The sequence below is a fragment of the Pezoporus occidentalis genome, unplaced genomic scaffold, assembly GCF_034315485.1.
Source record: "Pezoporus occidentalis ecotype Australia unplaced genomic scaffold, CSIRO_AGI_Poc_V1 ctg11, whole genome shotgun sequence".
In the NCBI taxonomy this organism is placed as follows: Eukaryota; Metazoa; Chordata; class Aves; order Psittaciformes; family Psittacidae; genus Pezoporus; species Pezoporus occidentalis.
This window is the reverse complement of record NW_026912886.1, coordinates 7393691-7420395: the sequence shown is the minus strand read 5'-3', so window position 1 is coordinate 7420395 and position 26705 is coordinate 7393691. Positions and strand designations below refer to the sequence as shown.

The 26705-nt window shown below is 34.9% G+C and overlaps 1 protein-coding gene and 1 long non-coding RNA gene across 10 annotated transcripts in view; one reads left to right on the top strand and one right to left on the bottom strand.

Annotated features, from left to right (window-relative positions):
• LOC134169102 (uncharacterized) overlaps positions 1-26705 on the top strand; it is a 95003-nt gene that overhangs the window by 11469 nt on the left and 56829 nt on the right. Inside the window, exon 4 of one of the 5 annotated variants that reach the window (XR_009966779.1) lies at positions 26293-26656. The exons of 2 other annotated variants lie outside the window; for them this stretch is intronic. This is a non-coding gene — a long non-coding RNA (uncharacterized LOC134169102). Of the gene's footprint in view, positions 1-15439; positions 15803-21020; positions 21784-26292; positions 26657-26705 lie in introns of those variants that run through there. 2 more of the 5 variants (XR_009966769.1, XR_009966771.1) reach the window with 2 other exon arrangements.
• The window catches only part of FGF7 (fibroblast growth factor 7), a 30625-nt gene continuing 4240 nt past the window's right edge, over positions 321-26705 (bottom strand). For all 5 annotated transcript variants that reach the window (XM_062629266.1, XM_062629276.1, XM_062629285.1 and 2 more), the window contains 2 exons: positions 1789-1892; positions 321-1406 (listed from right to left, as the gene is read on the bottom strand). In XM_062629266.1, coding sequence (XP_062485250.1) covers positions 1212-1406; positions 1789-1892 — 299 coding nt within the window. In that variant the 3' untranslated portion in view covers positions 321-1211. The remainder of the gene's footprint in view (positions 1407-1788; positions 1893-26705) is intronic.

The following is a 26705-nucleotide window of genomic DNA, read 5'->3' as shown; positions in this document are numbered from 1 at the left end:
TCTTTTACCTGCTGTAACTCTGAGCCTGCTGGTAATTTGATTAGCAAGAGTATGCAGCAAAGATTTTTTACATTTTTGCATTGTTTCTTTTCAGATGTCTGTTGTGTGATTTGCTGCAGGCTGTCATTTTTGTCTGCTCTCCAATGTATGTTGGCAAGAGGGTTGTGTACTAGTCTTTGTGTCTGGTCACAGAAACAAATTCATGCATCTCAGCCAGACTGTTTTGTTATTCCTTTAGAATTAAAAGCATATGAAACAGATGCATCTTAATAAGGATTTTTTTTTTATAAATAACATTTAAATAACTTAGAACAATAAAGTTCAAATACAACTTAAAATAAAGTTTAATGCTGTAACAACAGAAAAAGCATGTATAAGGATGGAAAAACAATATTGAAAGCTGTATGCCCTAACAGGAATTATACAAAAGATAGGATATGTTACATAAAAAACCTTAATATGTCTGAATTTTTGCTTCATCGTTATATAAAATGTTAATTTGTGAAAAGTGAGATGAAGTACATTATTTAATCCTATTCTTATTTTACATACACTATTTGAAACATCTTTTAGAGCAGCATTAGGTATTTGTTTCATTAATAGATAGGAACATTTTGTGTTAGAGTAAACATAATTTTTCCAAACTAACTCTTTTATCTGAATACAACAATAAACATTTACAAGATTATATTTTTTTTCTGATCATATAGTTTATGTATAGGATATCAGTTTCTTGGGGAAGTATTTAAAATACTGCTCAGCCTCCACATTTACTATTGACTTGATAATCTGACAACTCATTCCAGCAGCCTTAAAGTCTGACATATTTTACACAACATTATCATCTGCTTATTATTATTATAGCAGCCATATTTAAGAAGCAGATAGGGTTTTTTAAATAAAATATTATCAGATAATCAAGTAATGACTTATTCTTCAGGGTAAATTAATTTAAGAAACTACCCAGTTACAATGACTAAGATAATGATTGTACAACTCTTTAGAATTTTTTACAACTTTTAGTTAGTAAATCTGGTTTTGTGTATATTTTCAAATCTTTTTCATGTAGTCTTTTAAAAATAAAGATAAATGCGCAAGTCCAGCTTGTTCAGTTTCTCAGTAGTATTCCAGCCTCTCTTGGTAACTTGTCAAATAGTCTTCTTAAAAATAAACTTCCTGCTGGAACTAGTTTTTGTATAGATCATTTGTGATTAGGATATTGCCAGTGGAAGAAAGTGGGATGCTCTGTGTTCTTTCTTTGTTTTTTTACCTTTCATGGGGACCCCTTTGTGGTTTAATGTAACAAACATCTCCTTTCCTTTGTGTGTCCATTTTGCAGAAGCATATGTGTTATAATGGTTTTCTTCAATCAGTTCTATGAAGTTGCAGTCCTCATTGCATACTTTCTGTTGACAGGAAATAATAAAGTAGAGTAAAATAAGTACAAGTGTCTTTTGAATATAGATTAGGAATGATGGGAAAAGAATATGAATTATAAACCCCACATATTAATATTTTAATAACTAATTTGACTTCTGAAATCTGAGTATTGAATATTTAGCTTTGTCTATTCCCACAGAGTAATCCACATTTTTAAAAAGTATTTAAGCTCTAATCACTGAATTTATTACATGGACATAAAAGTCTAGTATGGGATGTATGAGATAAATACAGGTGACATTTTAATTTGTTAAGAATCTGCTTTATCCAAACTGTAAAGATGGTACATGCACAGATATGTATCTATCATGTGATGATTGTACACACAAGAGAAGTTTGCATCCATACCTTTCCATAGAGTCTTCCTGACTTGTTCATTGCCAGAAAGTATTCACTTTCCACTCCTTTGATTGCCACTATTCCAACTGCCACTGTTCGGATTTCTAGAATACCTGCAAAGGCACACAGTAAGGGCTGTAAAATGGTTGTTTGTTCTCCAGTCAATTTAGAAGGTTTAGTTGAACTTGCATTCTGTAATACTTCTCTGTTTATTGAAAATTGCAGAAAAATTTCATATCTATTCACGTGAAGAAAGGGGTAGAATTTAAAAATCATCTGCATGTGATCATGTCTGCACAAAGCCGCTTGAAAATTGTATGGTGATGATTTTTAAGTGTATGCTGAAGTTACGATGTTAGTAGAAATAATATTTCTGCTTTCAAAGAATCAGCATGTATTAGAATTTATCAGGCTCAGGGTTTCATTTAGAAGAATTATGTACGCAGCCATTGAGGTTCACAGAATTTGTGTAAAGCCTTTATTTTGAAGACCTATGGAGCAGTATCATCTCCTTGAAAGAGTGTAAACCTTAGAACTTGTGAGTGACAGAAAGCAGACCACAGTGTCTTAAATAAGATAAAGTATTTCCTTGACCTTTGCATGCTTTTATGGCTGATTGAAGCTGTAAAGATACGTGTATTTGAGAATCATTAAAAACTGCTCTGATAAGTTATTTTTCAAAACCAGAAAACATTTAGAGTTGTTTCCTATAAACTACTTATACTTAATCTCACTGATGTATGTCTGCAATAACTTTCTGTAGTTGCTATGATACATTTAAGTTACCTGTGACATAAAAAATATTCTTATGTTAATTAAAAAATATCTGAGCAAAGGCAGGAGGATGGTGCACGTTATCAAGGAACACCAGGTTGTTTTCAAGTTTACATATTATTGTTGTTGATTTAAGCAATAGTTTAGAGTTCTGCTTCTGAGTTTGAGCTTTTTCTTCCATATTGAGTCACCTATAGAACTGTGCAGTAGCATCTAATACTGTGACTCTGGCTTTCCAAACGGGGTCTTTCAAAGCCAGCTAACTCTAGGCAAATTTCAGCAGCTGAGCGTGGGGGAAACAAGGGAGGGAGGGGGAGAGAGCAGTTTGTGTTAGAATGTCACTTAAAAGGTGACCTTCCTCTTGAGCAAAACATTTCCTCATTTTCTCCTTCAAGTTTGTGTTGACTCTTCACAGGCACCACACAATAGGAATTTTTCATTAATTTCTTCTTCCTTTCTTTTTTCTTTTTTAGAAAGATACTACATATTTAGGATATTTCACCTTCCCTGTACTTTTCTTTTAATATTCTGATGTTCTTTGCTGTACTGTTCTGTTTTGCTTTCTTCCTTGATATTACTGATGTGTCAGTCCTAGCATGTATTGCTTAATTTTTCTTCCTATTTTCCCTACCATTAGATCAGTTACATCTTCTCATGGTGTGTGCCCTGGTGGGCAGTCATCTCGGAACACTTACACTTTTGTACTTCTGTATAATGCTGAGCCAACTTTAAGTAAAGCTTTTAGAATTCTTTGACAAGTTCCACACTGCTGCAGGCCTTGTGACAATTCTTACAAAGGGTAATTTATAACCGAAACTTACAAAAGTTGTATTAACTTTCATTTAAATTTCACTTTAGAAAAACCACAGGGAAACTGAAAAACAGAGTAACATCTGCATCTAGCCAAACAAAGAACATAGCAGTGTAAGGGATCTCTGGGTCATCAAGTCCAGTGCTCTGCTAGCCTGGGATTTGCATCAGATCATTCTTTTTTCATAAACTCTGCCAGTGCTAAATTGGAGTTGTTACTTCTTTGCCCCCAGTGTTTCTGCCAAAGGCTGTTCCAATTTGATTTATTTTAATGGCCAAAGACTCTGTAGTAACATGCAATCTGCATTTTTTCAGCGACAGCTTATATCCAGTTGTTCTTTTGCCTGTGCTGGCCAGTAACTTAAGGAGAGCTTTTCTCAAAATCTATGTTTGAGTTTTCTATTTATACAGAATTTGAAAAATGAAAGATTCAAAATGACTTTTTAAAACAAGGCATGCTAATAGGAATTGAGATTTCCTTAAGTAAGCTGATGCTGGCTGAGGTTAGAGTAGTAAGAAATACTACTACTTTTAAAAAGGAAATGCCAAAAGCTTTAGTCCAAAGAGATATTATTATTGGAATTTTTACATTATTTTTTAGTTTGTTTTTTTTTCTGACGTAGATGGTGACATTCATTCTAACTTGTAGGAATTATTTTATTTGGGTTTGGATACTTGTTTTTCTGTTTTATTCTCAGTGGAGACATAGATGTTTTTCATTTGGAATTTTACACTATTCATACAGAATTTGTTATAAAATAGAAATTTGGGTTGTAAAAATATTTCATAAGCCTCCTGTATAGCAAAATTGGAATGGCAGAATAAAAAGTTAGGTCTCAAAGTTTTATTCTGCTGTGTGAGACAGATTTATTATGTTTAGGTCTTTACATGGTTTTCCATATTATTTGTTAAAACCCCATTGTGCATAAAGATCAGTGCATTTTAATTAAAGACAGATAATTAGAGACTTATATTCATATATTGTTACACATATTCAGTGCTATTTTCTATGTTATTATGTAGCTTACACAATTTTAAGCAATTATGTACTCCCCAAATTAGGGCTAGCACTTGCATAAATAACTTTTGAAACCCTGACTCAGAGGTGATATGAAATCCAAAGAATGTTTCAGATCTTTGAATGGCACTTTCCTAAAGATACTCTCCATAAAGGTTAGTGAGTGAACAGCACATGAACTCTCCAATAACTATGTCACATTAAAAATGTTGCAGTATTAGCAATGTTAAAAAGAAGGAAAAAGACCACAGAGAATTCAGTGGAAGTAACTTGTGTATTCTTGATTCTTTGCTCAGAACATCAGAATTAAACCGCCTATCATCAACTGAATGTGCTTGTTTTTCTGTTCCCAGTTCTAGATGATGTCTTACCTCTTCTGATGTGTCTTAATATATCCCTGAAGGGAAAACAAAGCATGATTTTTTCCCTTTGCAGAAATCTATGTGATTTAGAACTCTGAAGCAGCATCTCATGTGCACTTTTCTATTTGATGTGCCAATGATTCATGACAGAGTTCCTCTATTTGAAGGCACATGACACAAGTTCCTTAAGCAGTAAGCACCCTGTAAGCTCTCTTTTCCTCTCCTGGTGGCTGTGCCTTAATAATTTTTCTGCTCATCTCAGAAATGTAGTACTGCTGCAAATCATTGCATATTTTTTTTCTTTAAATGACATAAATTTTGAGGAAATGGAAACATGATTTTTAGCAAGCTGGGAAAAGTAACACTTCACTGTGTAGTTAGAATTGTGATCTCAGCTAATTTTAGCTGAGAATTTGATTAATGATCTTTCAGTACATAGGCTTTTGTATGGAACTCGTTTTCTTAACTACAAAAGCAGGACATTTCTAAAGGATATCCAAAAGAAGAAAATATCAAATCCATAAAATAGAGAAAATAAGTTGTATTTTTCCCTGCTTTTTTCTGTTTCCTGTCAGCATCTCTACTAAGTTATAACATTATATTACACTATATGATGTTATAGTCACATTGGTCTGTCTTTACTGTGTATGTGCTCCTGGTATTCAGTCACTGTAAGGTTGTTGCACATAAGAATCTAATCCATCAGTAGGTGTCAAGAGATAATAAAACTGTTCAACCAAAATTTTCACCAGCTGCAGCTATTTCCTATTTCTTCTATACTTTCTGTAATGATCTACTACTGGTGATTCTTGCCAACAGGGTGCTGGCTGACTTAAATTTGGATCTGAGCTGGTTATCCTTATGGTGTTAGTGTATATGGTCTGTTATACAGTTGTGACTGGTAAATTCATCCAAGTCTGTGAATGTGATCTTTTTAGTTAGTTCATTTCTAAAAAAAACAAACAAACAAAAGCCAAAACTCAAACCCTCTTCTTTTTTCTCTGCTCTTTCATTTTGAAATTCTGCACTGTTGCAGTGTCTTTAATAGGCTAGCCAGGAACATTTGGTGTACTGGAAAACAGCCCGATAAACAGTAATATACTCTAAAGATTAGCTTTGTAAGGATGGTAACTTGAGTTAAGCAAAAATCAGCAAAAGCTAAAGAGTGTCTTTTCTATTATACCATTTTTGACTGCCTTTTAAGACATGAACTGAATTAAAATGTTTCAGTTTCATTGCTCCTCTACTGGGAACCTAAGTCTAGCTGGGCTTCAGTGTTCATGCTAATTCTTGTTAGCTGATTCATTGGAAGGAGGTAAACCTCTACATCCGTAGAAAAGTTGTAATAGAAGTAACCCTACTATGTTGTGTTATGTTTGTAGGCCATTTTATACAAAAAGGCAATAAAGGCAACGATTCTGTCCTCACTAAAGACAACAGTAGGCTTTCTGCTGACTCAGTAGAGCCAGAATTTTATCGGTTAGTTCCTTCAGTGAGGCAGGAGAGGCGTAGTAAGCTAAAATCTTTTCACACAAAAAACACACAGAAATAGAGGAATCCAGAACAGGCACACATGTGACATTTGCCACTTTTTAATTGTTAGTTTATGTAGCACCAGATACTTCAGAGAGGTTAGAAAGGACTAAAATCTACAGTTAAAAATTCTACTAAGGAAAGAATGTTGTCCTCAGCCTAAAAGTAGACCATTCCATGTCATATATTAGTAAGTCTATTCTTACGTGCTTGCTTTTGAAGTAAAAACCTCTAATCCTTTCAATGTCTATTCATGGAAAGGAGAAAGCCACCAAGGTAGGATGGGAAAGAGAAAATTCTCATATGTCGGTTGTTTAATTTAAATAGTCTTTTAATACTCTAATAACCAAAATTACTTTAAAGACATGCTTAAATTAATAAGATGATGATGATGATAAGTTCAGAAGGCCAGACTTCAAAGAGGACTTAAATGTCCTCAGTTTAAAAATGAAAATGTAAACTATGTTTTTCAGCTACTTTATCTAAGCATCCCCATAAAAGTTCAAAGGAGTTTTAAAAGAAAACTTGAATATACCACAAAGTAACGGGGAAAGAAATCAAATTAAAGCCAGAAAGAGAGAGAAAAAGAAAAAACCAAACAACCGAAAATGAGAATGCAAAATTGAAAACAACTGTAATTTCTATAAAATCAGCATGAAATTCCAAACAATTTTATATGGTCGCATGGTCAGTGTATCAAGCATAGCTTAAAATTTCTGTAGTGAATGAAGTTTCCTTAGGAGCTGAAATTCCGTCCTCTGTACATAAAAGACACTAAACTAAGATGGGCTATAGGTTCTCTTTGGCAGAAGATGACCATGGATGCTGGCAGCAGTCTTTTTAACCACTTGGTGCAAATTAGGTAAGAGAAAGTTGAAATAAAATTAAGTAGAAAAAAAAAACGCAAAGAATCAAAACAATTTTAGTGGGTGAAATATGTATTAGATTTTGGAGACAATTTACATAATAAATGAGGTGGGTTTCCTGGCATTCTGGTCTAGAATGACAGTTGCTCAGTTCCTTACAAGCAGACACTTTATGTCTGGCCTTAATCCATGGCTGTGGCCTGGAAGACAGAACGGTACCTCAGGCTGCAAGTTTACGTAGAAAAAAATGGCAAATAGCTACATTGGTGATACAAAATTGGGCATTCTCATGTGAGATAATTCATTCTTGGCAAGTGGTATTTGAGAATTTTGGTTTTAATCACCTGATACGAAGAATCTTTATCTGATTTAGTGAATATTTTCACATATTTCTCTTCTTATTTGTTAAACTGCTTTGGTTTTACAACAAATTACACTGTGAAATTCTATTTGTTTTAACAAATCTTTGCTTTTATCGCTACACAATCTGTTTACAGATTATATTGAACTGATTTCTAACTGTGTGCAGCCATAGCTGTATAGGCAGTTTAGTGTATAGTGCTAGTCCATAACATCCTCAAATAATAATATCCTATCTTTAACAAAGTAGTGAGAGCTTTGCATTTTAGCAAAATTAGTGCTTTTTCTCTTTAATCATTTTGCAGCCAAGAGGCTGAAACAGCGGTTGTGATTCTTGCTCCTGAGAGCTGCAAGAAAGCCAGTAAGTGCAGCACATTACTGAAGATCCAGCAAGTGGTAATGACCCGTCTCATGGGTCTTTGGAAGATGAGAGCAGAACCGTGGAGCTACATAGCTTTTTAAACGCTAGAAACTGCCCAAATAGATCAGGTTATAAGATTGTTCAGGAAGACTTTGGAAGAGGTTTTAAAGTACGCATTGTGTTCAGTGCCTCATAAGCTGGCTCTTTTTCCAAACATTTCGTATGTTACCAATATCCCATCAATATCTATCATATGATGTTTCTGGTCACTTCTTGATTTCTTAGTATCAGAGTTTCTGTAGACATTAATTCAAAGGAAAATTTTGGCATCCATTGCATTTTTTCAGCAAGGCCGACAGCAATTTCATCCCATTTTTTTCAGTTCTGTTAGGAACATACATTATGAGAATATGTTTAAGGGTAACATGAAAACTGCTAAGAAGAAATCTGTAGTCTTCTAAATGCAGGAAAGAAGGGAAGAAGAAGGAAAAATATGGGTTTGAAGAGAAGAAAAGCAAATGTTATGAAGCTAATTGTTATGTTGCATTCTCATTATTTAAGCTTTTTAAAAATAGCTAATAGATAATATATTTAATGCTGCTTTTAAAAAAAATTAAATGCTTTACAATACCAAATTTTATGTGATATTTACAGCACTTTATTGCTTGAGGCCCCTCTGTGCACTCAAGTTAAAAAAACAGTCTGTTGCTGATTTTTAGGGGTAGGGAGGCTGGCAATGACAGTTAAGCACTTGTGAGAAACGTTTGTGAAACACCCTTTTTTTGGCAGAGTTGGTTTGAGATGAAATATGTAGAATCTCAAATAGTGAAAGAGGGGGCAGAAAATACTTGGATGGAGAATTCATCAAAACGAACTGAAACTTCTGAATTTCTCTAACTTGTATTTCTAAGTAATTAAATTTGGAGCATGTATTTATGAATTCAAATGACCTTTGCAGACGATTCAAAGCCAAGAGGAATGCTCTCATTGTAGTTGATTACAAAACAGTGTTTAACAGTATTTAGTGTAATTTGTTCTTTTGTTCTGGGATTTAGTAAGTTAATGTTTGTGCTGTTTAAAGCAAGAAAATGCAAACTGCGATGCTCAATCATACAGTATTTTGGAGACCTCCACAGTGTTATTAGCACATCTGGGCACTGGTAAGCTAGCACAGTGAATACATTCATTAGCTGGCTTGTTAGACTTAAATGTTTTTGCAAAGGAGTCTGTCAGTATGTGTTTCCTGAAAGTAAATAAATACTTTCATTGGATAGTTTTCTAAGTCACTGGTTTCAGGAAGCATTACCCCTTTATATCTCTTTTAAAAGCACAGTGTGTATATCGTGAAGTATTTGCTTGTGCTGAAGTTATTGTGATTCTTAATAAGATTTTTAAATGGATGCGGCCTAAAGCTCATTTTCAGGTAGAGTAATTTCTGTGCTCATTCTCTCTCAAATATACTCTAATGGTAAGGAGTAAATAAAAAAATTTAATTAAACAGATATTTTAATATGATTTTTTTTTTTTTTAACCTTTCCCCATTATTAAATTACATTTGACAGAAAGTAGAATTTGCATTTGTATTTTGTACTTTCCTTAGCAAGAGATTGGAAGAGTTTCTCAGGTTGTACCTCATAGAAATCATTTTCATAAGGTGTGTAAGTACAAATAGATATACAACTACATGCTATAATGGTTTTCAAAGCAGCCATGAGATTGTTTCCACCCCAGGAATTTTCTGTCTATGGATATGATTTTCATAAACACGGTAATTATGGTAACAGAAAACAAGCTGGTTCAGAGATTCACTGTCACTTTCTTTTCTAAACTGTCATATATTGCTTCTCCTTGTGGTACTCAGAATTTTGATTTATAGCATAAAACCATACAAAATATATTGTTATTTACAGCACAGGCCAATGCAAAAGGCTAAACAATCTTTTATTTGGAGGCTTTGTGCTATATCCATGCGTGCATTTGGTGTGCCTGTGTAGACAATCTGAAGCACTCCAGATATGAATATGACTGCAAAAATGATCTACACATAAACAACAGATCTGTCAAGGATTTTCCATAGAGCAGTTGAAGCTACTGCTTCAGTGAGGTGCCAGACATCTGGATACCATGGACAAATATTCAAAGCACGCAAAACTCCGGGGCTTGTCCAGTGTGTAATTTCCAAGCAGGAAAAATGGTAGCTGTCTGAGGAAACATGATTAATGATAGAGGGATATTCCTTGAGGGCTTGATGCAGTATATTGTTCAAGCATCCTCAAGTAGCAGAATTTGCTTGTAAGATTTAGTCTGTGTGCAGAACATGTTTGATTAGGCATAAGTAGCTGATGTTTAATTACCTTTTGCAATTCACTGGCACAAAACCAGTAGGCATGCTGAATTTTAAAAAATCAACTAATTGCTAACCAGAAGTCCAGCAAAGTATTTTTTGTGCTTCTGAGGATTTTAATTTATTGATAATTTAGAAGATTCCTTAGTTGACATTACATTACCCATACATTTCTCCACTCTGCCAGTTATACAAACTGATTAATACATGCATTGCTAGGTAGAATAACTTTATAATAAAGCACTCTCCGGGTGGTATTCGACAGCTGACAGATAAGTTAGTTACAGAATCCGAGCCATGTCAAAGTTTCTGAAAGAAACTGCTAACTGAATAATTGTGTGAAGATAGCATAAAAAACCACAAGATGAGAACCAAACAGAAGAGAGAAGATACAACAGGGAACTAAAATGATTGTTTAGAAATGCTGTTATTTTACTTACAAGATCTATTCTTTGCATGTGTACTTGGACTTGTGGATGTTTTCCTTTATGACAGAAAAGAAGGAGTAAGTTGAGTTCCACTCTTAAGTCTGCATTGTTCAAAGTATTTACACAGTCTCACATGCATCATCAAATGTATAATCTGGCTTTCTGAATATGTGTTCCTGGTACCACAGCATGGAAAGGAGAGTCTGGTTTGAATCTTCCAGATTGATGTCTAGGAAACACACTTTTTTACTTACAAACTTATCATATTTGATCTGCACTGGGAAACATTAAAAGCTATAATACCTTTTCTAGTTATTTTTCAAAGTGAATAGATGTAAAGCAGTGTTCATCAGTTTACAACACTCAGTAAAGCACACCTCCACAAATTATAGTAGTCAGGATTTCAGTGACCGTATTGCAATGAATTACTGCTGAAGAGAAATAGCTTTAAATTTCTCAGTATTCTTCCTTATTGTACAACATGTTTGGCCTCAGTTTTATATAAACTCTTTGCTAATGTTGATGAGTTAGATTTGTAAATCAAATGTTTCATTCTTCATTGAAAATGGTAGCGTAATAGGATTTAGTCTAGGATATTCTGGCTCTAAATTGCCTTTTCTCCTTCTGTATATGAATCTGGAACTTTAGCATTTTGAACCACTGTCTCTCCAATATTTCTCTTGATTTGATCTTCAGAACCAAGAGGGTTTGACAGTTTTCACTGAAGTAGATTATGAAAGTATTTCTCAGTTTAGAGGTCTGACTTGCAAACAGCAGTATATAGTAACAACTGAGTAACAACATGCTGCCTAAGGCAGTAATTCACTTGTGAATCATAAAATCATAGAATTAAAGAATAGTTAGGGTTGGAAAGGACCTTAAGATGTGAAGTTGAACTTCTCATTAAACTTGTAAAAACCCTTCACTTTGCTGACCTTCAGTCTGCATTTCATATAAGTATTTTCTTGTTCAGCCTCTTACACAGCACGTAGTCATTTCTCATTTTTGCAGGAAACTACATTTCCAATAAAAATTGCCTTGGAGCTAAACATGTGGTTATAATAAAAAATAATATTATTTTTTAGAATTAATAGTGTCATGTAAAAGCCAAGTCTTAATTCTCAGTCTGAAAAAGTACTCTCTTATTACAACATTAATAATGTACTGATATGAAAAATGGAAAAAAAGGGTGGAATGAGCATTTGCAAAATATAATTGTTTCCAAGCAGTAAGAAAATTAATGATTTAATAGTTTAGAGTTAAACCTGTACAACAAATACTTTTCCACAGCTCAGATGAAGGATATTTCTAGTATTCAAATCTTTTGTGCTGATTTCACTAGAATAAATGATCTTTTCAAGCTTTGCACACTTTTAGGATCTAGCTTCAGAACAGCAAAAGTAAATGTAAACCACTGCTAATTAATCTTCTCACAGCAAAATGAGATACATCTGTTCAGTGGTGCAAAACTTCCCAAATTTAGAGTTTCAGTGTCTAATGCTATTTTGATTATTTGAAGCTTGGAAAGTTCCACATAGGACTAGAGCCTCTTGTTTCTCCAAATTCTTCCATTATGCAAAAATCCTTAAATATACGTATTTGTTCTTTGATATTTCTTACTATGCTATGTTGTCTTTTCATCTAGTAAAGAGCTGGTGGTGTCTTGCCCCAGCATCACTGTGGATTAGATTTCCTTCCCCCTTTTCTGGGTAGAATTAGTAATCGTAGCTGACATAAAATTAGCCATGTCATTTCTATGGAAGACTTTTTTTTCCATTTTTGTATGGAAAACAGGAGTGCATATTCACATACCTTTTCTGTGTATAAGAAATCAAATGATTCATTATCTGAATGGTTTTCTGAAGAATTTCAGTTCCAGGAGCATTTTGTGTGCTGTTATGGTTTATCACCTGTATAATCTGCAAACGGTTGCAAGGGTGGCATAAATATAACATGGTACTGTATGCTGGACTTAGTTAAAGGAGTAAAAGCACATTCAAGAACCTGGGGGGGGTTTATGGGAAGTATTCCAGCACCCTCAAGGTCTAGCTGTTTTGTCCTGTGTATTGTACTGTCTTCAGCCATTCCTGTAGCAGCTTTTCTGGTCCCTGAAACAGGCTTGATAGAAGGAATAGGAAAGCCATATTCTGAAAACTGAATCTGGGAACTGTGTTCCTGTTCTTTCAGGATAATTCAGAATTATACATTATTGAGAAACATTACTAAAAGCTGTTACTACATGCTTGTAGAATGATCATAATGACATTCTTGGTGCTGAAAACTGTATTATCAATTTAAATATAAAGTAAAATGCATTTTTAATAGTAAAAATGTTCCCAGATGTAGCTTACTTTATTGAAATAAGTAAAATTCAGAAACTGGACACATAAGAAAGAAGGTTGTGCAGTGTTCCAGAGCTTGAATGTATACTTAGGGGCCTCTGGCATAGCACCAAATACTTGTAAATGGTTTGAAATTTTGGACAGTGACATTTTGTTTCACACAGTTAAGAGAGCACCTCATTCATAAACACTGCAATCTCTGTTGCGAGAGAGAGATCTTTACTCACTCTAAGTAGTAATATAAAAAGTAGGGCAAGCACTAGCCAACTAAATATATTTTAGTGCCATTTCCAAATCAGATCTGCTACTTGGTACAGGAACAGCTCAATCCAGACGTCTAAATATATCAATTACAGCGTCTACAAGAACACAGGCAGGCAATGCGTAATTCCTTCCAAGGTACAAAATGCAAGAAGCTGCTAAGAAAATCATCCTAACCCCTTGCTGCACCGCAGAGTGGAAATTGATAGAAACCATCTGGCTCACTCTTTCTGCCTTCAAAACATTACTGGACATATTTATATGATATGGTCTCTCAAATTGTTCTGTTTTGCTGCTGACAAATAATTTATATTTAGTTGAACTTTCAAGATCTATATTAGACCAAACACTGAAATACAAACTAATAGAAGGAGAAAATTAAAACCCCTCAATCTAACCAATCTAAAAATTTAATCCAATTATGATAAATAAATCAGGATTTTTGTACCTGATATTTATCCTATCTATCTTGCTCAGTATATGGAGCAAAATATGTCAATTATGCAACAATCTTCCTCCTCCTTCCCCAAATAGCTTAATACTTCATTGTTTTAATTTTGCATAATCTCATTCATTTACTTGTAACTACATACTGGTTTTACCAGTCTAAAATTTTTGCCTAAGATGAAAGCCTGACTTTAGGGAAATCAGGCTTTAGATTTTGGCAGTAGAATATATGCCATTACACACAGGCAGCACTTCAAAATCTGTCTCTTTCTTTACATGATCAGATACTTATAAATGTCTGACTGTCGTCCAGTTAATCTGTAATTGTCTTCTGGCTTTACAATTCCGTAGCAAAACTGAGAAAGCAGCAGCAGCAGCAGTGGAGAAAATTATCCCTCTGATTCAGGACCAGTTGCTATTACCAGAGCAAATGTATTATGGAAGCTGTAGCCACATTTCTCTTTTATGTTTGTATTTATTTCTGTAATTTTTTAATCTGCCTTTTAAAATTCAGCTGAATTACTCAGTTTGAAAATCATGTTTTGTGGTGTTTTTTTTCTGATTGAACTTCAAATGCTAGGATGTAGGGAAATAAGGTATAAATGATTTTGAGTCTGATGGTATAAATATCCATGCACACACTGAGTTTTGCCCATGTGCATAATATCAGGAAGTCAGTGAGAAAACTACTGTAACTGGTGTCATGTAAATATTGCCTAGAGGCCACAGCATTTCTGGGCTTTGCTTTTCTCAAGCTTTACATAGAAATGGTGTCAAAGCTTTTTAGGGAAAGTTACTTGCACCCTAAAAGTAGAAAGAAGGACTCTAGAACTAAGGGCTGCACATATTCTGGTGTGTTGTGATAGAATTACTATTCTGATGTTATCTTTCAAAGAGAAGTTATCAGTCATAGCTAAAATGTAAAAAGTCATAGAATAAAGGTAGCAGTACTGAAAAGTTAACAGAGCAAAGGACTAGCCAAATAGCGTGAAAGGTTTCTTTCAACTTTTTTATTCACTTTAACACGTTTTTATTATGTGTTATTGGTTTGTACAAAACCCAATTTCCCATCGCCTTTGTTCTCATTTTTATATCCCCATGTGTGAATCATAGCAGTTAAGTTTATTTCAGTTAAATTATCATTGTTTATATCAGCTGAAGAAATATACAGGGGACATATAAAAGGGAAACTATGAAGTTACAAAGGTGCCTTGGGTTGTTACCCACTGGGAAGTTCAGGTTAGACATAAGGAAGAAATTCTTTAATGCGAGGGTGGTGAGGCACTGGAACAGGTTGCCCAAAGAAGTGGCAAATACTGCATCCCTGGCATTCTTCAAGGCCAGGTTGGACAGAGCCTTGGGCAACATGGTTTAGTGTGAGGTGTCCCTGCCCATGGCAGAGGGGTTGGAACTAGATGAGCTGCAGGTCCTTTCCAACCCTAACAATTCTATGATTCTATGAGCATTACCAATAACCCCACCGACAGGCTAGTTTAAAAGAAGGATTTTCATATATATCCAGTGCTGCTTAATTCCACCTTTAGTTACTGAAACATTCTTAAAAACCTAGCCCTTAGTAACTTAGAAGAACTCTCTTAAAAAGATTCTTTAATCACTTTGATAGAAATTGCCCTCAAAGAATTAAAGTAAATTGTAACATATTAGTAAAATTGGTATGCCATAATACTCATCCCTCAACTAACTGGAGGAAAGTATTTAAAATCTGATAGAAACTACTTCACATCCTTTACCAGATAAGGAAAGTTTCCTGTGGCCGTGAACTGCATAAGGGAGTATGTGAGCTCTCCTGTGCCTGTAAAATTGCAGTAGTTAGTTTTCTTGACTCCCAGAGCACACAGGTACTATTATATCACTATATGGTGACTGTTTATAATAAGGTTGTCTGTGACCAGTCCATTCAAAGATTTAATATCTCAAATTCAGATCCATCCTGGCAAATTATTATATTGGCACAGTTCCAAATTTCCATCTGTGACAGTAATTCAACAACCTGTTTGATAGACTACAGTGCATTGCACTGGCATAAGCATAAAGTCATACTTTTCTCTTGATCTTGAGACAAATGGAAGATTTCATACCACTTAAGTATTTGATAACAGCATGCTTCACTTTCCAATTTCTCTGCTACAGTTCACATAATTCTTATTTCGCTTTTATACGTATTGGTGTCATGAGGTTTTGATGAGCTCCATAGAAGTAAAATACATCAGCAACCTATAGCAGAATATGTGGACCCCTTCAAAATCTGGAAACAGCTAGTCTGTGATTTACAGATGTTTGAAAACATGTATATCATCTAATGGGCTTAAACAATGACCTTGTTTACGGAAGAATAGTGTTCCCTGTAAGGAGGCAGAGTACCAAGGTAGAGATTTCTTCTATAGGTTCATAGAGGTAGGGCACTCAGATAAAGATTAGTGGGGGTTTTAATATTAGACTATGGACTGGGTAGCAGAAGCTGTATGTGCAAATAAAGGGTTTGCAGCTCTTTTTTATTTTTGTGGAGGCTTTACATTAGGTTGTGTAATATTGTGATTGGCAGACTCAGTTTGCAAGCCTTTTTTTTTTTATTCTGCATTGAGTTTATGATAATTTCTACCTTGATGGTGCTGTTCTCTCTTAATATTTGTAACATAAAAGTTACTGTGGAACATTGAACTCAGCAGGAAATTTTAGAACTGCCTTGAAGATCATGAAGTTAGAACAGCGCCAAGATTGGCTGTACCCATAATGGTATGTTCTAAAATACATACAACCCCCCTGATCTTAGTAAAGAATTTGCTATGCTTTTTTGCTCTGACTGAAACAATTAAGGCTAAAGTGGTGAAGAAATCTTTTCTTTGCATAAAATACTTGTGACGTCAGCTGTACTGCAACAGAAACTGGAGAGAAAGTACCAAAGTTGACTGAGAAGATGATTGTTTTTTACCACACAAACCAAAACAAAGTGCTTCTGCTGTTCCTAACTTGGTCTTTTTCTGCTGCCTTAATTCCTCTGTGACTATCAATGTATTCTTGATTCATATATGAATGCAAATGTTTTTGTTAGAACAGAAGATGCAAAAATATATTTCTCCAATGAAATTATCTATTTAATGTAAATAATGCAATTAGCTTCTTTTGCGTATAGAAATGTGGATCTGTGGTTTTAATATAGCTCAAAAACCATTCCAATTGTTTATTCCATACAAAATATGAATTTTCACATATACTTGAAAAGTAATAACTAAGTTGAATACCTTAAATTGGGATATTTTGATGTGTTTGCGCTCTTAATCCTGTATCTTCAGTACAATAAATAGAGAGCAACATTACTACTAGACAGATATTGGTAAGATACAGATAAATCATTCTGACTTGAAATTCAGGAAGACATTAATAGTGGATCAGGAATTTGTGCCCAGTCTGTATTATTGATGTTGTAAAACCATATCTTAAAGTAAAAGCACATGGATTTGCAGAAGCAATAGTTATTATTTGGCATCTTTTTAAATTAACTCCTCAAGCTATTGATAGGCATCAGTAACAAAATAACTTATTTTAGTAGAGCCAGGCTTTTACAAAAGGCATGTATTTGTCCCTTTCCTAATATGGGTCTTTCAGCTCTTGAGCAAACTTTTCCTAATGAATCACAGGGTTAGATATCTTTTCCACTAGTCAGTAACTTAACTCCTCCACAGCTGGGCAATATTTTTTACTTTCAACAGCAACTATTTAGGCTATTACTGATAGTTCTCTATAGTTCATCAGTAAGTCAATATGAATAGAGCAGTCATATTTTTACTGTTGAAGAGAGCTAATGCTGTACTTCTTAATAATTACTTTCTTATGTTCCTTACATCTCTGTGCTATTGAGAAAGTATTTGAATCAGACACCATGCTCACAGAAAAAGAAATATTTTTTTCCTATAGAGATCTGTATTAATGAAATAAATATGGCACAGTCTGACAGAGCTGAAATTGGACTTTTTTGTACACCACCACCTGTGAGGTGAATTGCAGCACATGTGATCACAGAGGATGATATATATTACTTCTTTAGGGATCCACTAATAGAGGCTAGTTTGGGATGCAGCTGTCAGATAGCTGTTAGGAGGAGATCAAAGAAAGAAACCATCCCACTGTGATGGGTCTGGATGGGTCTTTAACTCACAAAACAGGAGCTATAACTAGCAGTTCTACTTTGCTAAGCTGAGTTAAACTGAAAGTGCCCATAGCTGCACTGTTGAAGTATGAACAAGCAGACACTATAACAAGCTGTGATCCAAAATCTTCAATATTTACAGTGCTGTATACAGGCAGAAATATCCTGCATTTTCCTGCATCACCCACAAAGGGGTGATCACCTGCATTTCAGTTTTGGAATTTGCACATGTAATTCAGGAAATAAGGAGGATTCTTTCATGTGCAATTTGTACAAAACTAAAGTTTGTTGAATTTTGTCATATATGGGTAAGGAAACCCCAAATAAAATGGTAACACAGACAGAAAAAAGTGAATAGGTAATGTGAAGAGGGAGAAAAGGAAAAAAGATTTCTGTAATGGAAGTCATACATTTTAACTTAGCCATAGCAGGAAAGAAAAAATTGTGTATCTTATGGATACAAGATGATCACTTGCAAGTGATTAGGAGAAAGTCAGGAAATATGGTTTCTATTATTTATTTTGTCTCACACAGTTGCATAACAGTGGCTACTTGCACATTTTTAAAATATCATCTGAAGGGATTTCGAAATGAGAGTACCATATATATGCAATGGGGTTTAGCCTTAAGTAGTGCTTTTTGAAATGTCTCTTGAAACGTCCCTAGAGTACTTGTCAGCACTTCTAGAAAATTGTCTCTGGGATGTCTACAGATCCTGTGTGGAAAGAACAGTGCACAGAATACGTACTTGTGTTTATGGAATATTTTGTTCTCTAAGAAGAAAAAGCGGGATTAATATTTTGTGTTATTTTGGCAAATAGAGGTGTTTGTTGCATTGCAAATGTTAAACAGTTCTGAATAATTCCTCCAATAATTTCCTCCCAATAATTATAGTAAATATATCTTCTATCACTAGATCATTTTCTGCTTAAATGCTATAGCCATTGGAACTTGCTTATATAATCTGGATAGATCAGAGCTTGGCTATTCGCCACCTTACTAAATTAGGGAGTTCATATGTTATGAATCACCTGAAAAATCCTACTTTTGGTCTAGTTTGCTCTAATGTTAGTTTTAGGATTTTGGAATAGACCAGTTTTGCTTCGTGTTCCTTCTGGAGGAAACCAGCAGTTCAAGAATTCTTATTAAATAATTCATAGAATCATAGAATCATAGAATAGTTAGGGTTGGAAAGGACCTTAAGATCATCATTTAGAATGTGTCTTTCTTAGAACAGTATGATTAAAATACAGGAATTCAAATTCAAAACTCTGCATTACTTAGCTAAAGAAAAAAAAAAATTGCAGAGCATGATTTCCTCAAAAGATGTGGTAATAGTTTCCTAGAAAGATGTGGTAATCTTTTTTTCTTTTTCCTTTTAATTTTCTTGCGTTTAGTAATATAGATTGAATTTCTCAAGTCACACAAAGAGGCAGTCAGAAATGAAGGTATATTAAGTAATTTTAGCTTGGTATTTACAATCAACTAGCCTGAGTACCACTTTGTTAATTAGAATGTTCTGATTGAAATTGGTGTATAAGAATTTAAAAGACTGGGTTTATTAATAGCTGTATTATTTTCATTCCTTAACTCAAAAGGCATTTAAAGGGGTAAGTGTGAGGCCTAGGACTCTTGCCATTTATTGTATAATTTGACCCCGCTCTCCTAAGGCTACTCTCAAAATTCATGAAACGTTTGACTTTCTTTGAATTAATAAATATTAACTACTACAAATGCCAGTACCAATTCACCCAAATATATGGCTGTTGCACTGTTGGTAATGTAAGAAAACATGCCAGACTGTTTGTCTTTTACAGCCTCAATAAGAAAACTTCCTTCCTGACTGCTGAAACAGATGCTTAGACAGAGTGCTCAGCACTTCAAAATGTAATCCCTGTACCGTAGTGGTACTGTAGGATGTAAAAGAGAGCAAGAAGTTTGGCACACCTGTGTAGTTGATTACATTAGTAAGTGGGAGGAAGAAGGGCACAACCCCTTGTAGCTGGCTAGCAGTGAGAGCAGAGGGTTCATTAGAGGGAAGAGGCTCTCCATCTGTTTCCCCCACTGTGATTTTCTCCACATTTTCTATCATGTCACTTACCTCATGAGGTAGGTGGTAGAATTTGTTTCCTGAGTGGATGAATTGTCTTCTTGGAATCATAATTTGGACATAAGGTATAAAAAAGTTTATTTCTTTGTTCTAACTTGTATACAGTGGTTGAGAGTGCTCTAAAGAAAACTAACTTGCCCTGGAAGTTATGTACCTTTTTATTTGGTTTGGGGTTTCCATCCTTGTTGGAAATATTCACCAGGAGCTTCATGCTCAGTAAAAATTATGAAAGGTTACGTTAGAAGAATGGATCTTAACTTTAATTGAAAGAATGGCATTTTATACCTACTTAGTTTAAAAATAGTCCCTTGAAGTTGTAACTAATTTAGCTTTTGATTACAAACAACATTTATAATCAGGGTACTGGTTTAGTATTTGTCATACTTGTAGTTCCAATATGTTGTCAGAGATGTGCTTAGTACATGGCAGAGATTTCGTTTTGTACTGGTAGAATGTGGTTTTGGTAAGATGGTGCTAAACCAATACAGGCAATAGTGCTGGGTGGGGAATTCGGTTGGGAGGAATCTCACTTTGGGCACAGGTATTTATTCCTGTCCTTATGTAAAGGTAATATAACAATTTTTTTTTGCTGTAGCATTGGAAAGTGATATGGCTGTGATGACTTCAAGGATTCTCAGATGCAGTTTCCCTGCATAAGCAAATGTAAAGGAAGATCTTGTACTGGCTTTTCCCACAGCAGAAATCAGTTTCTTGTTGCAAGGTGGCCATAATAAGCAAGTCTTGTTATTTGAATAATTTTGTGCTGCGTATACATAGCTAGTTGTCTAAATCCTTGTAAGATCTCACCAATAAGCTCTCAAGAACTGCTTGGATTTCTTTGTCTTATCTTACACATTATGTGCAGTCCCTCAGCTGCGTAGGCTATTCCAAAGGAAATAAATCAGCATGGTAGAATTGAAGTTGCTTTTGCTGGTGAGAGCTGCACTTCCCAATTGTACTAGTACTGGCTGCACTCTCTAGGATTCAGCTATCCTTCCTACTTTACTTCAGAATTCTGTCAGGGAGTATAACTCTTCTTTTCACAATGGCTTTTCTGCAGAAACTATGTAAGCACTTAGCTAGAGCCATGGCTTTCCCAAATCCATCCTCTTAGTGGCTAGCTGGGGAGCCTGAACGTTGCCACCTCAGGAGTTCATGTGGACCACGCAAAGGGAAGATCGGTCATTACAATGCGATGCAGTGCATGTGTTCTGGAAGAAGCTAGAAGGCTCTTGCAGCAAGCATCTTCACACACCTGGCAAGCATCTAAAACTTCACATTTGCCACTACATTGGTTACAGCTGCTGTGCACACAAACAGCCCACAGAACTACAAGATCAAGTCACTTAAGCAGCTCTGGAAGTTCTGCAGAGTCACAGCCTTTCAAAATACCTCTCAACCCCAGTATCTTCAGCTCTAGATAATAAGTATGTTCAGCTAGAATAGTTTCTGTCTTTAACAATAAAAAAGTTGTCTATTTTGTTATTTTATTTTGCTTCAAACAGTTACTTCTAATTGAAATATCAAATCCCACTTGACATATAAAGGTCATAATAAAAACTTCTAAAATTAGCACAGGCTATTAATGAAAATATGCTGCTTGTTAGCAGGTGTGGGGGTTTTCTGTTTTAAAATACATTACCTTCTAGTTAGAAAAATATCAAAATTCTGAGGTATCAAAATGGCTAAGGACAAGTCCGATCAGTTTCTTTTTATAGTCTATAGCACCTCCCAGTGTCTATTAACACATTTAAAGGAAAGCAAGCCAGCTTACAAAAAAGGGGAGGTAAGGCATGTATGCTATTAAAGGTAGAAGTGCTAATGCTAGGAAGCTCCTTCAGAAGAAAACCCCACAGGTAACGTGGGCACTCAGAAGTGTTTTGATTCAAGTGATGGAGACAAGCGGTGTTTGTTAGTCCCCTGTTGAAGTTATTGTGGTTATAAATGCTATGAAAGGGTTCATGTTTCTGTGCTTTCCTTTACATTGATTTATCAGTGTTCTGACTGTGCTTAATTTTGAAAGACTGCATAGTGAAGGAAAAATTTACTGGTATTAACAGAATATCTAGACCTTTTAATCATTTCACCCCAGTTTTGAATTGCCAGATTCCCATTATAAATTTAAAAGAACAAATGCTCAGTTGGAATAAGTTGATGTAGCTTTGCTGATGTTAACTGAAATTTACTTGATTGTCTGATTCAGCCCGTTTAGAATATTAGTCTTCTGTTAATAAACTGTGCAGGTACTAGATTAACGTAAAATCCTCATTTTGTACTTTGTTTCAAAAGCTAAATAATAGTCAAGACAGCGTATTGATTGCATTGGTATTTTTATAGGATTTTGGTGTGTTTGCTTGAAGTTGTGGGCCACAGCTGTGAATATTCACGTCCAACTTTTCAGCACCAATTGTTACAGAAGATTTTTTCCGTTTGTATAAATGATGTCATGTGTTATGAAAGTTTTAAAGTGTGACAATTCAGTGCTATGATTGTTAACCTCTATTATGTTATTGCCATAGGAATTTTCACTGTTAACTTTTTCTTACTGACGTTTCTAAATTACATACACCAGAAGGCTAACTTGACCTTTCCATCAGCTCCTATTCAGAATAAAAATTAAAAATAAAGTCAAAGGTCGAAAAAGACAATTGAAATGCATTTGCCAAATATAGTCATAGACAGTCAATTATGCAATGAAAGCCGTGTGCCACCCAAGAAGAGTAACAGCCTTCATTTGCCTAAACTTACTCTGTTTTGATGAGGAAAGTGTTCCAAAATATACTACTAGTTGATACATCTTGTAGTGTGGAAAAGTATAATTATATGCATTAAGATGTCTTTGTCTTCTAAGCATTAAGGAACATAGAGAGGAAAACCAGGTTTGTTTGTACCCTGGGATTCTAGAAATCTAAAAGAATCACTTTCAGATACTCAAACAATACAGAAAGCTGGAAGCTGGAAAGGGAGATATTGGTTTTGTTTTGCAAGACTGTATAAGGAATTAGGTTTTTTTTTTGCCAAACTGTGTGCCTCTATGAAAAGTCGCTGCTTTAAATTTCGTCTGAGCTCTGTGTTTAGTTTTTCTTTTTTTCTTTTCCTTGCTACCGACGTCAGTTATATTAGTTATATTCTATTAATCAATTGATATTCTATGATAAAAGTATCTAATATCTTCAACATTAGCACACAGTTCTTTTGTAGGTTTGGAAGCTTTTTCACTAACAATTTTTAAAGCTTTTTACCCAGAGCTGAATAATTATTTTTCATAGATGCACAGAGAGTTTGAAGAATTTTCCCAAAGTCTGTAAGCAAATTGCTTAAAACTTTGGATTAGCCTCAAATCTCTTGAGTCTCAGGTCAGGACCACTTCAGCACATTTCTTCAGGATGGAGCAATAACTGCTTAATGATACAATACTGATTTTTTTATTTTTGTTTTTCTTACATTCAGAAGTTCTAAACAATGGGGGGAAGCAAAAGCTGTGCGGGAGAAGGGGCTGCAATTTATCTTTTTTAATGTATCCTGTAACTGCTTTTGCAGTTGACTGCTGAACTTGATTGATGGTTCCCTTTCTCATTTCTGATCAATCTCAATGTTTTTCACTGCTCGTATTGAGTTTAGCTCTTACCCCAGTTTTGAAGCACAGACAGGAAGATGACATACCCTGTTGGTGTATGTTCAGTTGTGAGTCTGCTGCCTGTGCCCAGAGGTTTGATTCTCCCCTCACAGAGCTTACGCAATCATTTTGTATTCGTGGTGAGAAGAAAGAAAGTATAAACTGCTACTGTTCTGACTTTACACATATTTTTCAGTTGGTAAATGCCATGGAACAGACAAAGTGATGAATAGTTTTAATTGTGTTTTGTGGTACCCCTGTCAGACTGTGTCAGTTGAGCACTGATCTGGACATTGATGTGTGAGATCTGAAGAGTCTTGCTGCAGTGGTTCAAGACTTTACTCACTCAGTTCTTTTCCACACTTCTCCCAGAGAGTACCCTTATTGAAAAAGTCAATAGAAGCTGTAAGACAGGTATAACTCAGCTGCTTCTGTTGTCTGTATCTTTGCTAAAACCCATCTTTGTCAGCAGTTGATGGTGAAAGGCTGGGATTTGTGATTAAAATATAGGCAGAGAGTCTCTTGTGCTGAATCTTGAGGAGTGCTAGATCTGCAACCAGTGCTGGACAAAGAGCTAGGGAGATCTGTTATATTTAGATCTGATTAATCACTATAGAGAGAAAGTAATCCTTGGCACTGTAGGCTAAGTTTTGAGAGGATACACATAAATTGCCAGTGAATTAAATCCCTTATAATTGAAAAGATTAGCAGAATACTAATGTGAAGCAAAGGCACTTTCACATTAGTGAAGGTTTTCTTCTGGAGCCACTGTATTGGTTGAACCAGCAGCCTCTTGAAAAATCAAGAATGCAGTTGCAAAGGCAAACTTCCTGTTTGGTTGGAACACACCCTAACTGAATCCCTAACTGAATATCAATACCTGCCTTGAAATAGCTGATTTTCAGATACTGAATATTTTTGCTCCTCTAAGTAATATATATTTAAGCAACAGAAATAAAAATTTATATAGTGGCATAGCATGCATAGTCCAGTATCTGTTTTACTCGAAGAAGTATGTATAAAATGTTCTTGGAAATAATTTTGATTTCTAAGCAAGTATGAGTATTCAACTACTCAGATGCATATAAAGTTTATTTTGTCATGATTTAGAGTTTAGGTTTGACTAAAACAGTTGATTTAGTATTGCTGAAAACTGACTTGTTGGATTTTGATCAAAGTAGAAGTATTTTGCCCAGAGAAAAAATTAAAATCAAGATTTTGCCCAAGATGTCAGTAGACTTGTTTTTTTTTTCTCTCTCTTCCCCTCCCTTCTCCCCCTCCCCCCCCCCCCCTTTTTTTTATGGTTGGTTTTATCCACTGAAAAGAAGAGGAAATAGGCACTTTCTGCCTTTAGAGCACACATGGACCGTGATAGGATCAGACATCTTAGGATTCAGGTTCCAGGAAGGCTTTTCTAGTAACTTAGAGACTCTTTGAAGTCTTTAAAATGAGATTCCAAAGGCAGCAGAGCGTGGAAAGTCCTAAAGCATCATCCAGTGCTAGTTGTAAATCCTCTTGATAGAGTCAAAATAAACTCTGATTTTTTGCTGTCCTTTTTTTTTCTGAACAAAATTAAATAAAATCTGTCAAAATTCATGAGCACAAACTGAAAGGAGTAAGCAAGCAGTAATAAGGAGAGATTTATTTTCTCTCAAAGATGGAGTTAACAAATTGCTTCATTATCTCCCAAGATTTGTTCAGTCACTCTCACTTTTTATAATCATGAATTCAAGAAGTCTGTTTTGTGTGTTAGAATATTTTACATGAACAAGATAATTTTTTTTCTTGTTTTTTAATAAAAAGCATATAGTTTAGGCTTGAACAGAGGATAGTAAGTGATTGTCAGAGAGAAAACTATTTATGAATAATGGCAGACAGGTTTTTTTTTTGGGTGACCTATTCTCTTGGGAGCTTCTTAATTCTTGCTTTAGTTTCTCAGTATGTGATTCTCAGTTCTCACTCTGCCTTTCAGTGTTCAGAATGAAAGCAAAACTGTCAGGTACAAAGCGATTTCCTCTGCTTAGTGGAGAGCACTGTGCTCTAATTTGCTTACCTTACTCCTGAGTTACCACCTTTATGTACACCATAAGGCTCTACTGCTCTCTGAAATGTGCCCAGAAAAATATTCTTTGGATGCTTAACAAGGGCATCACTGTTGTAAATGGAATTCAACAACTTGCTTTCACTGAAACTGTACATTGGATTAAGCAGTTAACTTCTAATGCATTTTGAAACAAGTGAATTATAAATACAGAGTAATTGCAATTGGTGAGTGAGGATTTGGTTCAATGTTTAATTTTGTCACGGAATTTCAGGCTACATATATATAATACACTGGCTTTTGAATTAAAATCGTAAGAAATTTTAACACTTTCTTTATTTTTGCTTCTCCTTTCATAGGATGTGTATATATGTTCTGTAACTTGCTAGAGAAGTTTGAAATACAAAGACCCTAATTCCTCACCATCTTGGCAGTCTTACATTTATAGTCTTGACTGATGAGAGAAGCTCTGTGAATTCTGGCACTTGCTAGAATTATGATGATGATATTCTACAGACATTTCTCAATGTGAAGATTGCTCTTCACATTATTCATGTTCACAATTCATGGGCTGAAAACAAGTAGTTGACTCTGCCTGCAAAGCTGTCAATGGAGCTTCCTTTATGAAGCTAAGTTATGATAGTTAAAATATGATTTTAATTTTTTTCTTGTTAGTATCACATGTTAGTGATACAGAAGGGAAAAGGATTCATTTTATTTATTATGTAAGTGGAAAATGAGGGCAAAATGAGAAGACACTTCTTGGAGCAACACTTTTTGTACCCATTGATTAATTTGACTGCAACTGTTCTAGGATTCCATCCTGGGAAACAGGTATGATTTCCCTTTTACTAACTTTCAGAACTAGAAATTAGAGAACAAGAACATTTGAACACCCAGGTTAATACATCTTTGTAAAGGTTATGATTTTTAAATCATGCTTTTCAGAGCCCCTGGATACAAGTATCCTGTTTAGTCTTCTAACGTTAAAAATTCTGCTTAGGGAGAGTGTATTATTCCAGGTGGGTTGGGGGGTGTGTGTGTGTGTTAGTTTTGTTTTGGTTTTTCCCTTACAGAATAAATTATTT